At 37.0% G+C, this 14,995-nt stretch overlaps 1 protein-coding gene across 3 annotated transcripts in view; it reads right to left on the minus strand.

Moving 5' to 3' along the window:
• Positions 1–3,028: 3,028 nt before the first annotated feature.
• LOC138315990 (aurora kinase C-like) overlaps positions 3,029–14,995 on the minus strand; it is a 38,647-nt gene continuing 26,680 nt past the window's right edge. For 2 of the 3 annotated variants that reach the window (XM_069257441.1, XM_069257440.1), the window contains exons 6-9: positions 11,411–11,549; positions 8,017–8,165; positions 4,784–5,015; positions 3,029–4,305 (exon numbers count right to left, since the gene is read on the minus strand). In XM_069257441.1, the coding sequence (XP_069113542.1) occupies positions 4,213–4,305; positions 4,784–5,015; positions 8,017–8,165; positions 11,411–11,549 (613 nt within the window). In that variant the 3' untranslated portion in view covers positions 3,029–4,212. Of the gene's footprint in view, positions 4,306–4,783; positions 5,016–8,016; positions 8,166–11,410; positions 11,550–11,873; positions 11,954–14,686; positions 14,799–14,995 lie in introns of all 3 variants that reach the window. The other variant, XM_069257446.1, reaches the window with a different exon arrangement.

A 14,995-nucleotide genomic window follows, 5' to 3' on the forward strand; every position in this document is an offset into this window, starting at 1 on the left:
TGAACAAACTTGGTAGCCCTTCATCCCAGCATGCTACAGGCCCAATATCAGTGCCCTTGGCCTTCTGGTTCTTGAGAAGTTGTTGAAAGATTTTAGCTTTTTTGACCCCTGTGACCTTGAATGAAGATCAAGTTCATTCATTTGAACAAACTTCGTAGTCCTTCATCCAAGTATGCTACAGGCCAAATATCAGGTCTCTAGGCCTCTTAGTTATTCACAAGAAGTTAAAATGATTTAAGCCTATTTGACTCCTGTGACCTTGAATGAAGGTCAAAGTCATTCATTTGAACAAACTTGGTAGTCCTTCATCCCAGCATGCTTCAGGCCAAATATCAGTACCCCGGGTCTTTCGTTTATTGAGAAGAAGTTGTTTGAATGAAAAGTTTACGCATGGCGGACGACGACGGACGGTGCATGATGACAATAGGTCAACTTGACTCTTCGGGTCAGATGACCTAAAAACCTGCATAACTCAAATTTTGAAATTTGGTTCACCTTGAGGAGATAGGGTTTTGTGCAATAAAACCCAGGCCATTGATACCTATATTTGAACTGAAACTTCATGTTTGGTAATCACAGGTCCATCTAGCTATAGGTTAGAAAATAACCACTGTGTAGGTGTTAGAAATATTAATACAACCTCTTTGCACGGAAGCTGAATAGTTAAAGATGCTCCACCGCGATAGAGCATAAATGATATTCATCATTTGAACAATAATTGGTGTTTAATCGTTTATATGTGTCTAATTTACACAAAAAATAATATGAAGTGATTTACTTTGCCTTTGGTGCATGCGCAATTAGTACTTCATTCCATATAGGATATAGCGCCACAGTATTTTTTTGGGATGCAATTATTTTTTATATTTTTAGCCCACCATCATCAGATGGTGGGCTATTCAAATAACTTTTTGTCCGTGGTCCGTCGTCCGTCCGTCCGTCCGTTAACAATTCTTGTTATCGCTATTTCTCAGAAAGTACTGAAGAGAGCTGCCTCAAATTTCATATGCAAGTTCCCCTAGGGCCCTAGTTGTGCATATTGCATTTTGAAACTGATCGGCCAACAAGCAGCCATCTTGGATTTTGATAGTTAAAGTTTGTTATCGCTATTTCTCAGAAAGTACTCATGGGATCTGTCTCAAATTTCATATGTAGGTTCCCCTAGGGCCTTAGTTGTGCATATTGCGATTTGGTACCGATCGATCAACAAGATGGCCGCCAGGCAGCCATCTTGGATTTTGATAGTTAAAGTTTGTTACTGCTATTTCTCGCAAAGTACTGAAGGGATCTGCCTCAAATTTCATATGCAAGTTCCCCTAGGACACTAGTTGTGCATATTGCATATTGAGACTAATCGGCCGACAAGATGGCCACCAGGCAGCCATCTTGGATTTAGATAGTTAACGTTTGTTATCGCTATTTCTCAGAAAGTGCTGAAGGGATCTGTCTCAAATTTCATATGTAGGTTCCCCTAGGGCCTTAGTTGTGCATATTGTGTTTTGGGACCGATCAATCAACAAGATGGCCGCCAGGCAGCCATCTTGGATTTTGATAGTTAAAGTTTGTTACTGCTATTTCTCAGAAAGAACTGAAGGGATCTGTTTCAAATTTCATATGCAAGTTCCCCTAGGGCCCTAGTTGACTATACTGCATTTTGAGACTGATCGGCCAACAAGATGGCCACCAGGCAGCCATCTTGGATTTTGATAGTTGAGGTTTGTTATCGCTATTTCTCAGAAAGTACAGAAATGATCTGTCTCAAATTTCATATGTCCCCTAGGGCCCTAGTTGTGCTTATTGCATTTTTGGACTGATCAGTGAACAAGATTGCCGCCAGGCAGCCATCTTGGATTTTGATAGTTAAAGTTTGTTATCGCTATTTCTCAGAAAGTACTGAAGGGATCTGTCTCAAATTTCATATGTAGGTTCCCCTAGGTCCCTAGTTGTGCATATTGCGTTTTGGGACCGATCGATCAACAAAATGGCTGCCAGGCAGCCATCTTGGATTTTGATAGTTAAAGTTTGTTATCGCTATTTCTCAGAAAGTACTCAAGGGATCTGTCTCAAATTTCATATGTAGGTTCCCCTAGGTCCCTAGTTGTGCATATTGCGTTTTGGGACCGATCGATCAACAAAATGGCTGCCAGGCAGCCATCTTGGATTTTGATAGTTAAAGTTTGTTATCGCTATTTCTCAGAAAGTACTCAAGGGATCTGTCTCAAATTTCATATGTAGGTTCCCCTAGGTCCCTAGTTGTGCATATTGCGTTTTGGGACCGATCGATCAACAAAATGGCTGCCAGGTAGCCATCTTGGATTTTGATAGTTAAAGTTTGTTATCGCTATTTCTCAGAAAGTACTCAAGGGATCTGTCTCAAATTTTATTTGTAGGTTTCCCTAGGGCCCTATTTAGGCATATTGCGATTAGGTACCGATCGATCAACAAGATGGCCACCAAGGAGCTATCTTGGATTTTGCTTGTTGAAGTTAGTTTCTGCTATTTCTCAGAAAGAACTGGAGTGATCTGTCTCAAATTTTGTATGTAGTATGTTTGAAAAAGTTTGAAAAGCAGAGAAAAGATCCATCTTTCCATTGTCAGACATAGATCATTCTTTGGTGGGCGCCAAGATCCCTCTGGGATCTCTTGTTAACTTAAGTTAAATTAGAAGCTCAAACTTTTCAATGGTGGTAATGGTGTAAAGTAAATAACTTTTGTAACTAAAGTATACTAAATAGTCTGCTCCTGTTTTTGATATTGAAAAAATATCATTTCTCAGCGGTAGAGCATCTTTAAGAGGTCAACAAATTACCACAAGTCCTCCACCTTTAGGTCGCAAGTCTTTAATCTTGTGGGGCATTTGCCAGGTACTGACTGCTGGTCGGTGGTTTTTCTCCGGTTACTCTAGCTTTCTTCCATCCACAAACATGACATGTTTTTAAATGGCTGGCTTTTGGAATTTTACGCTAATCTTTGCACATGGGGTGGGATACCGGAACTACGTTTGTCTCTATGAATAAAAAATTCCACATTCTGATATTAAAGTTTATTATACTTGCTCCATAACATTTCTTTGTTCTCCTCATTTACAACCTCAGATTCAAGATAAATACATGTATCTTCATTGAAAAGACACTGGAACTAAAATCAAAATTTAAAAGGCTAGAGTCGTGACTAAATATAGTGAAACCTTAGTAACCACCTCTATAAAGACAACCTGCTTGAGTATGACCACCTGGCTATTAAAACCATATTTCATAGTTCTTAAGGAGGTCAATAAACAGACTTGACAGCATATAAAGTATAGTCAAACTTCTCTATAAAGATCACTCAAGGGACAAAAAATGGTCTTTATATAGCCAAGTAGTTTTTATACACGGGACGAATTGACCACTTGAGACCTGAAGAGAGTAGTCTTATTAATCAGGTGGTCTTTATACAAAGGTTTGACTGTATTAGAGTTGACAAAGGCTTCAATGATTAAAGCAAAGATTCAAAGGAAATTTTTTAGATGTAAAATTGTTGACAGAGTGAGTAGAAGATCAAACAGTTTTCAACGTGTATCAAAAATTATAAAATATACAAATGTAGATAGTAGATAAGTTACACTGATCACACAATATACATCAGTCAAATGATCAAAGTAAGGGTTGTCATGATCAGGAATGTCCAAGACAATGATGGGGTCAGTAGAAACTTAGGGCTAGATATTTCACATTGTCTAATCTATTGTGATATCTTTCACAGTGACACTCTTAACTAAAATATCTAATCTCGCTATATATACACTTAATTTACTACGACCAATAATTGGTCTATTAAAACACATCAAGTATGTCCGTATGTGACATGTAAGATAATATCAAAACACATGGGCACTTTATTCTATTGAGTAAAATTAATTGTCATTTTTCTAGTGTCCACTATTCGTAAGTTTGACACACGATTGTAAATGATAACAGGACAACCCCCCAAATTGTGCCCATTTACTGTGAAGTATGATCACATGGTTACGCCATCACGAATACTTTAGTTCAAGTGTTATGGTATCCAGGATGGTCTGGGTTGGACTCGCCGACATCCTTGTCCTAACTATCACATGTTTGAGATCACAAATTGTACTCCGATGACCAGATAGTGCTGGGGATACTAAAGAGTTTGTCCCTTTCCTTCTTGGAAAACTTCAGTCCTCCCTTTGATTTATAGAGTTGACGCTTACGATGTTGAAGGAAGGCGATTTTCCTTAATCCAGGGGTGTTCAAGAACTTTGTCCAGAGATAAACGCTGATTGGGGTCGTGCTTCAAAAGCTGTAACAACAAAAGTAAGCATCAGTTGTCAAAAATATTCTCTTATTTATTAAAATAGACAGGTAAATTCTAATTGGCAGAACAATGATATATACAAACTTGCCATTGACTTGTACTGATGAGTTGAATGACAGTTGGTGTGAGCCCATATATGTAATACCCTATTTAAACCTTATATGTAATACCCTATTTAAACCTTATATGTAATACCCTATTTAAACCTTATATGTAATACCCTATTTAAACCTTATATGTAATACCCTATTTAAACCTAACAATTCCATAATGTCAAACCTTAAATTCTAGTGCAACAACGTTTTATTACTTAATACTACTACTAAACATATAGCAGCTGCTGTTCAAATGAATATGTACCTAAAATGAAAATCATGTTTTCTTTTGCATATTGATAGGGATATTAATTGAATGTTTTTTTATATGGCTTGTAAACTTGTACATTACTCATGTGAAATCTTACCTGGCTTACAAGATTCTTGGCAGGTTCAGACACATGTCGAGGGAACTGAAGATCCACTTTTGTTATCCGTCTATACGTATCTGCATTACTTTCTGCCTCAAAAGGAGGTTTCCCCACAAGAAACTCGTAACAAAGTACGCCCAAACTCCATATATCTACCTTCTCATCGTGAAGTTTGCCCTCAATCATCTCCGGAGGTAGATAATCCAACGTACCACATAATGTAGTTCTCCTGAAAATGATGTGAAATACAAGAAATTCATAAATGCTGAAGGTTGCTGGACTTGGATAAGGATAACTATGATGAAGGTTGCTGGACTTGGATAAGGATAACTATGATGAAGGTTGCTGGACTTGGATAAGGATAACTATGCTGAAGGTTGCTGGACTTGGATAAGGATAACTTTGCTGAAGGTTGCTGGACTTGGATAAGGATAACTATGATGAAGGTTGCTGGACTTGGATAAGGATAACTATGATGAAGATTGCTGGACTTGGATAAGGATAACTATGATGAAGGTTGCTGGACTTGGATAAGGATAACTATTTTTCCCTTACTTTACAGGGTTATCCTGTGTTAGTTACGGAAATGACTATTCAATAGAATCTTTCACTCCTTTGAGGACGAGACCAGTCACAGGGAAATCTCAACCTTCGTGGTAAGATTCTTAAAAGTCCCATTACGTTTTCATGATAATTGATATATTTAATCGTGAAAAATTACCAAAATTTCGTAAAACGATAGAATTGATATCCTTATGGCAATATTTCTTAATTAAAAATGTTGTAGAAAATCAGGATTGTAGCAATGATTGGGGAATACCAGGTGGCTCTGTTGGTGCCACAGTCCACACAGTGCCACAAATCCTTTAAAAACTATTATCAGAGATTGGTCACATGAAAACAGTTAGAGAGTTAACCATGGAAAGTCAATTACTTGGGAATAAGCAAGTATTAAGTGAACAAACAGTTTTGCATGAGACCATACAATTCATTCTTCACAGGTACCTGGTAAGAGCGAAGCAGGTACACACACTCTATTAAGACGCAACTTAGAGGTATTCACTACTTAGTTATACTTTCCTCTTTTGTAATTTTTGTGAACAAGTGTGTGTTTAAAGTCGTCAGAATGGAGTATATAGTTCTACTGAAGTATTTTTTTTTATTTCTGAAAGAAGAACCAGTTTTATAAGGATGAACATTGTAAAACATTGAATAAATCTAAACATGTTCTAAATTTCCCTGTGGTGTCACTGGAATTTCATCTGGGTATGTACAGACACATAGGCTTTTCTCAGACATACACATTTACATGTTCTACTCATATTATTCATATTTTTAATATGCATTTTTGTCGAAACTGTACATATTTGAACAAAATTAAGTAAAGATAAATTCATAAGGATCATCGATGTTTAGTTTGTAGAGCATTCATAAAAACATAATGGGACTTATAAGTTGTCAAACAAGGATTGGCAAGAGTTTATTGAATATTTTATTACAATGATTGGTTACTCCAACAATGTTAGAGGTATAGCACGACGAGACACTCCTGGAACATTACGTCGTGTCTAACCTCTAATTTCCGATAGGCCATTTACCCGATGCTGAGGGTAACATTTTCAAAGTTTGTATTACGACAATATAAAACGTTTAAATCATATTTAAATCGTCATCAATGACAATTGTATTACGACAATATAAAACGTTTAAATCATATTTAAATCGTCATCAATGTCAAATACCTACCTCTTTTTCATAAATCAACAAGTTTTTTAACAAAATCAGCCAGAAAATCCATCTAAAACAAATATTTACATCTCCTCACGTAAACTTTCATGACCCAGACAAAACTTCATGATGAAAGCGATCCACCCGGTAAATAGAAAAAACGAATTGCAAAGTCCCCTAAACGCTTGATCTGCCTTTACTTTTACTTGCATTCTGCCCGCTTGAATTCACATTCAGTTTTTTGTAATAACCAGCCGCCATATTTAAAACTAGGTCAAAATGTTACGGAAAGGATTCATCAAATCTAATCTGCTAAAATACTATTTTATGAGGCCTCAACTTATGGCTTCCCTATATAAATGGGATAATTAATACCTAAACTGTAAGTACACATCGATGTTATCACTGTTAGAGCTGTAAAAATTGATATTATTGCACTTTTCATTCCGCCTTCATCTGACGTCGGAAGCTGCATCAAAGAAATGACCCTTCGGAAATGAGAGTCGACAGTCAGCAAAATAACGTCCGATAAAAAACCGGCTGACCAGTCGACTCTCATGTTATGGGAGTAAATAATTGGTTAGCTAAAGTGAAAGGGAAACGTGGGGAATACCTACCGCAGAAATGATAAAAATAGACTGACATATGAAGTATTAGCTATATTTGTTAATATTCGTTATAAAGCAATTTGTATTTAGCGTAAGAATGATACTAAAGTCAAAATTCAAATGAGACTTTTTATTCGACGGGGCACTGCAAAGGGAGGTTTTTGACTTATTGCACATATGTACATCACACAAATATAAAGTGGGAAGTTGCTCCTGTCTCTTGCATTTCAGGGAACCATTTCTATTTACCTTCTTTCCTTTATCACACAAGTTATTGACACATGTCATACTCTGTTTTCTATCGGAATTTGTTTGTGTTCGCTTCATCCACGTCTTTGAACCATCAATTCATTTTGTTTCTATTCGTTTAATTTGTGCAGTGCATTGTGGGAGGTCACTTAAGTTGAACACTACTATTTTAATCACACTCAGTCTAAAAAAATTCAACCGGGCGGTTCAAAATACAGAATGATGGGATTTCCATTTGCATAATAACGGTCTGATATACATTACTTAGTCTTAAATATGTATTTTAATCAAATTTGTATGGTGTATTTAGGTTCATGTCCCTTTAAGATATAAGAATCTTGCTTTGTCTCACTCTCAAGGGGTAAATGATTATTTTACTCTTTTATGTTTGCTTTCTATATAATTGTATTTAAGGTTGACATTGCAAAAATACAGAGCAATGTCAACATGATGCATTGATGTGGAGTACATTATCGATGACATTAGTAATATTGAAACATAATGACTTCCCTGAGATGAAAGCTTGAAAGCAATAGAAATTTCAGAAGTTTTCTTAGTATTTGAGAAAATAATTGTTACATGGAAGTGCCAAGTGAACAGGGATATTGATAAGCCTTGTGTTAACCAACTAAAATCTTCACTCACCTGGATGACGGTGCATGGACTGACCAGCCAAAGTCTGCGATTTTTAGGTCACCTGTGAGTCCGAGGAGGAGATTCTCTGGTTTGATATCTCTGTGGATGACCTTCTTACTGTGGCAGTATTTCAGGGCACTCGTCATTTGGTACATGTACTATAGGATGGAAAGTAAGACATGTGTCAGTAACATGTGCTGATGTTAACTCTAAACCAGTAGTACACAAATGAACTGTATACAGCTGACCTTCGTCTGAGATACAAAGGTTCACATATAGGTCACAGTGACTTATTGCGATAGCTTTTTGTCCGTTTCCGTGCAACATCTGGCTTGTGAATACAATAACTTTGAACTTAATGAAACTTTATGTGTAGATTGAGTTGGAAAGATCTCGAAGAGTTCAAAATTCAGCTTGATTTGACAGTAAATTACGGTATTATTGCCCTTTGCAATGATAATTGTTATTGGACCTTGTGAACGCGATAATTTTAGTAAATATAAACTGAGCTTAACAAAACTTTGAGTGTAGACTAACATTGGAAAGATCTCGGGCGAGTTCGAAAATCAGCTTCATTTGACAGTAATTTACGTACAGAGAGTCATTGTCCTCTACAATAAAAATTCTTGAATCTTGTGAACATGATAACTTGAATAAATATGATCCGAGCACAATGAAATTTTGTATACATACAAAATTTCCTTAAGCTTGGATCATATTTATTCAAGTTATCATGTTCACAAGTAGACTAACATTAGAAATATCTCAGACAAATGTGAAATCAGCTTGATTCGATGATAATTTACGCAGTTATTGCCCTTTGCACTGATAATTATTTTTGGACCTTGTGATTACAATAACTTAAATAAATAAGCACCCAGCTTCATGAAACTTTGTATTTAGACTAAATTGGAAAGATCTCGGACAAGTTCGAAATGCGACCTGATAAGATCGTAACTTAAGAAGTTATTGCTCTTTGAAATCATTATTATTATTGAATCTTATGAACATGATAACGTGAGTAAATATGATCCAAGCTTAATGAAACTTTGCATATAAACTAACATTGAAAATATCTCAAACAACTTTGAAAATAGGGTTGATTTGACTCTAAACTATTTACAGAGTTATTGCCCTTTGCAATAATAATTATTGAACCTTGTGAACACAGTAATGTGAGTAATTATGCACTAAGCTTAATGAAACTTGTATGTAGACCTATTAGATGTATGTACAGTGAAACCTCGATGTATCAAAGTTCAAGGGACCGTCAGAAAAACTTCGAAACATCGAGACTTCGAATTATTCGTGGTTGAAATTGGACCGATGTTTTTTTACCATGACCAACTGTGGTAGTTGTGTACATGTCGTCTCCGTTCCGTAAACTTTAAAATCATTGTATTTACCACAAGCAAAACAAAATAAAAACGAAGTATGCAATTAATCACATGTATTGCTATCATTAGTATATTATAAACAAGACTTACGTGTACTAGGCCTAACTCATGTACAAGTGTTCGTTTGGTGACTATTTAAGCGATGGTTAATATTATGGAATGAATATAAAAACGAAAACACGTTGTAAAAACGAAACTAAAAAGGAGGAACCGAAAGCGCTACAACACCTACAAAATACTTTGATTTAGAATGATTGATTTGCTCCAGTATTTATGCCAAAGTTGAGCAATGTAACAGTTTTGAGTATGAGTTACTAATAATGTGGCTCGCTATTTACCGTTTCGTAAATTCTACAAACTGCTACCAATGGCGGCGGCGAACATCAAAAACGACTAACTGTATCTTTGCCGTGCTAATGATTTAATAAGGCAGCTTGTAAAAACAAAGCACCGGGTATCGGTCTGATTAGTGATATTAATTATCTTGATGATATCAAGCTAGCAACACAAGCTGTCAAAATCCCTATTGTCCGGCGAAGGGCCTTCGCGAGACAGCTAGGTGTGACAGCATGCCACGGGGTATCGGCGAACACCTGATCTGTACACAAGGTTCATACAGAAATCAAGATATGAAATTCAAGGCTTTTCAAGGCCTTTTCAAGGCTTTTGATGATAAAATTCAAGGCCCTTATAGCCATATTATAAGCATAAGAATTTCATATTGACAAGAAAATAAAAATGTTTCTTTCATTCTTCTCACATTAATCCTTTATATTGATGATATCTGACGAATTTGCAGACAGTTTAAAGTGAACAAATAATTTGAGAAATTTCAATCTAACCATCACATCATTGTCAAATAAAACTAGAAAGCCATGCTCTTAGTCTTCCGTTATAACTTCAATTTGCTTGAACAAGCTTGACATTACAGATGCTTCAATTCCTCTAACTTTCCCATACATCGCTAAATCTAACTCATAACCATCCCTCTCTCACCCTATCTAAACATCTGTAAGAAGGTCCCGATCTTTTGGATATTGTACTGTCTCAAAATACCGATATTCAACTGTGATTTTACCATCTCAAATTGCCGATCTTTAACTATGAATTGCCTTGAACAATATCTAAAGAAAACCATTAAACTAATCCAATTCACTGTCAGAATTTAATATGATATCAAAATGCAGTCATCATTATTGTCCTCACCTTCTGACGATAGCCAGGCTCTCCGCCATGTTTTTGTAGCCGGCTAGTGATGCTGACTGATCCAGCTCAGTGATCTGTCTATATCTTATTATTACTTAACCCCTCATAAATAACAAACCCACAGAAGACCCTGATTCTTCTTTTATTAGATAGTGATAAAACCAGATGTGTTCCGAGTATCATATTACCGATAACAGGTGGTACATTCTAGAGACTCCACAAACGTCATTTTCATTTTGTTGTCAATATGACGTTATAAGCGCGGTAAGGGTTAAGAAAATTTTTAACAATTTTTCTGCAATTAACCACCAAAATTAGAAGATGTCTGTGATAGATTAAGTAAATTCAAGGCCTAAAATTATGTTTTCAAGGCTATACGACCATTTTTCAAGGCCTTTCAAGGCCATATATCAATTTCAAGGCCTTTCAAGGCAGACACTCAAAATTCAAGGCCTTTTCAAGCCTGTGCGAACCCTGGTACAGGTAAATGTTTTTATTCGAATCATCAAGTGTCAGTTACCTATGATTCTATAACAAATGGTCCATGAAAAAAGTTTGATACATCGAGAACTTCGATTCATAAAACATCCATACATGGGTTAGTTAGTAATGTTATATAGTGAAGAAATTCGGGACCAGACAAAAAGTTCGATACTGCAAGAAATTCGATTCATCAAAGTTCGAATCATCGAGGTTTGACTGTATTTCGTGCTATTATATCAGGTAACCGTTAAGGCCCATGAGCCTTTTGTTTGCTGTATGTCAACAGATACCAATCCATTAACCATTTTCAAACTCACTGTAGCTGTTCGCCTCTCATCAAATCGTGTATTCTTCATCAGCTCCTTGTAAAGTTCTCCCTTTGGTGCATACTCCAATACCAAATAAACTCTGGTCTTATCTTGAAAGTACTGAAACAGGCGCAGTATGTGTGGATGGCTGAAATTATAAAATGATCGGGGTTGTATAAAATAACCTGAGACATTTATATAATAGATACACTTCATACATAAACATATTTGGTATTGCATATAATTAACATAATATTTCTCTATATGATTTTTTTTTAGTGATACCACAACATTCAATTTATAATTGATGATCAGTGACCCGAACGGTAACCCCTCTGATTCAAGACAATTGATAACAAAATTTCAAAAACAGTTCAGCAATAAATGCATCAAAGATAATTACTTTAGGCCATTTTGTATTTTTTTTTATGAAAACAGAAACATGTACATTTCCAGACCAAATCTTTCTTACCTAAGATGAGACTGTATTTCTATTTCCCGCCGAAGCTGGTGTTCAACTCCAGCTTTCTGTAACTGGGATTTAAACAGCACCTGGGAATTTCAATAATTTCATTTATGATGCAAATAGTGAAATATTGGGAATTTTATTTGTCCCAATAACAAATCCCAGTATGAAGCTTCCCTTATGGTCACAGGGGTCTGAGAATTACAGTATATAAATTTGGACCCACCAGTGTCCATGGACTTTTCTTAGAGTTCTTTGATAAACAAGAGGCCCAGAGGGCCTGTATCGCTCACCTGGTTTGTAATGCCAAGTTATGTTCTGAATACAGGTTCATAGTTTCTTTTCTGAAGGAATTTTAATATTAACCTCTAAATCCCCTATTGGGCCCCACCCCTCCCGCCCCCAGGGGGTCAGAGCCAAAATTTATACAAGTTCTGTTCCCCTTCCCCCAAGGATGTTTATGGCCAAATTTGGTCACAATCCAAGCAAAACTCTAGAACAAGAAGTGATTTATAGGATTTACCTCTATTTTCCCTATTGGGCCCCACCCATCCTGCCCTCGGTGGGCCAGAGTCAAAATTTATACAAGTTCTGTTCCCCTTCCCCCAAGGATGTTTGTGGCCAAATTTGGTTACAATCCATGCCGAACTCTATGACTAGTAGCGATTTAAAGGATTTACCTCTATTTCCCCTATTGGGCCCCCTCCCCTCCTGCCCCCGGGGGACCAGAGCCAAAATTTATACAAGTTCTGTTCCCCTTCCCCCAAAGATGTTTGTGGCCAAATTTGGTTACAATCCATGCCGAACTCTATGACTAGTAGCGATTTAAAGGATTAACATCTATTTCCCCTATTGGGCCCCGCCCCTCCTGCCCCTGGGGGATCAGAGCCAAAATTTATACAAGTTCTGTTCCCCTTCCCCCAAGGATGTTTGTGGCCAAATTTGGTTACAATTCATGTAGAGCTCTAGGACAAGTAGAGATTTAAAGGATTTACCTCTATTTCCCCTATTTGGCCCCACCCCTCCTGCCCTTGGGGGGTCAGAGCCAAAATTTATACAAGGTCTGTTCCCCCTCCCCCAAGGATGTTTGTGGCCAAATTTGGTTACATTCCATTCAAAACTCTATGACTAGTAGCGATTTAAAGGATTAACCTCTATTACCCCTATTGGGCCCCGCCCCTCCTGTCCCCGGGGGACCAGAGCCAAAATTTATACAAGTTCTGTTCCCCTTCCCCCAAGGATATTCGTGGCCAAATTTGGTTACATTCCATTCAGAACTCTATGACTAGTAGCGATTTAAAGGATTTACCTCTATTTCAACTATTGGGCCCCGCCCCTCCTGCCCCCGGGGGACCAGAGTCAAAATTTACAAAAGTTCTGTTACCCTTCCCCCAAGGATGTTTGTGGCCAAATTTGGTTACAATCCATGCCGAACTCTATGACTAGTAGCGATTTAAAGGATTTACCTCTATTACCCCTATTGGGCCCCGCCCCTCCTGCCCCTGGGGGACCAGAGCCAAAATTTATACAAGTTCTGTTTCCCCCTCCCCCAAGGATGTTTGTGGTCAAATTTGGTTACAATCCATGCAGAACTCTAGGACAAGTAGCGATTTATAGGATTTACCTCTATTTCCCCTATTGGGCCCCACCCCTCCTGCCCCGGGGGGGACAGAGCCAAAATTTTATACAAGTTCTGTTCCCCCTCCCCCAAGGATGTTTGTGGCCAAATTTGGTTATAATCCATGCAGAACTCTATGACTAGTAGCGATTTAAAGGAAATGTTGACGGACGGACGGAGGGACGGACGACGGACGCCGCGCCATGACATAAGCTCACCGGCCCTTCGGGCCAGATGAGCTAAAAATTGGTAAAAATATTCTATGTCATGGTATATATGACCAGAAAGAAAGAAAGCTCCCAGAGACAAAAAAAATCATATTTCTAGTGGGTCTTCACAAAAACGGTTACTACTAGTACTATTTTAAAGAGCAATGAATTTTCTTTCAAAGTCATCCTACACAACTGTACAAAGTACCATAACTGGTTTAGTGAAGACCTTATAGAAATAGGATTTTTAACTGTTGAAGCTTTCAGAGTGGGGTAGACTTTTCTTACAATATCTAAATATCATGTATAATATGATTTTTATAATTTTTTTCACTAGACTCCCAATACCTCTAAAACCGGTATATGGACACTCTGATGGGTCTATATTAACAATTATCAGATCCCTGTGCTTTCTGTGGAAGAATTTATATATATATATATATAATAATTGACTGTCGAATATCCTTGTGATGGAATTAAAATACGAAAAAATTAAAAAACAAATTGGAAATCTCTAGCGCTTTTGCAGTTACTGCTGCTCTTCAAGGATTTGTTGTTTGCGTTGTTGCCTTACCAACATCATCATTCATCTCTTGAGTAGTGGTAGCTGTGAAAGCGCTAGATATTACAGATTTGTTTTACTTTTTGCTTTTTCGTATATATGTATTTGATTCATGTATAATTATATCCTTAACCCTACAAAGGCATGTCATACCAATTAATGACTGTTAACCAGATGTTATTTTTCTTACATTGATCTGCTGACATACCATTATACCGGTACTCATGGTTTAAAAGTAAATGCCATCAAACATAAAACAGAACATGTGTTTGTGCAGTTGGCAACAGAGTCCCAGACTTCTCTTCACTGACTACAACATTGTTCTTTTACTTTTAATTTTTTTTTTTATTTGCTATAATATATTTATAAAAGATTGTTTTCTCTCTTGTCTGATGTTTATGTTTACATGTGTATCCGCTGTCAACTTTACCTTTATTGCTACCACATATTTGGTTGTTTTCTCTCTTGCAAGGTACACATTCCCAAACTTTCCTTTCCCTAAAGGTCTCCCTATATCAAAATCCCGCAAACTCCACTCCTTCCTGAAATATGTCCACATACAAAATCAAAATTCCTACTTTTGTCTAACTGGTATGTAACAGTGTAAGCCAGGTACAGTAAAACCTTTTAAAAGTTTATTTGTAAAACTTAAGAAATCACATACCCTGGTATACCGTAAAAACTTGTGTAATTTGCGCACTTTTTCTGTGCAAAAATAAAATTTGAAGTTGGGGGTGCG

This window comes from Argopecten irradians, chromosome 2 (assembly GCF_041381155.1).
Source record: "Argopecten irradians isolate NY chromosome 2, Ai_NY, whole genome shotgun sequence".
Classification (NCBI taxonomy): domain Eukaryota; kingdom Metazoa; phylum Mollusca; class Bivalvia; order Pectinida; family Pectinidae; genus Argopecten; species Argopecten irradians.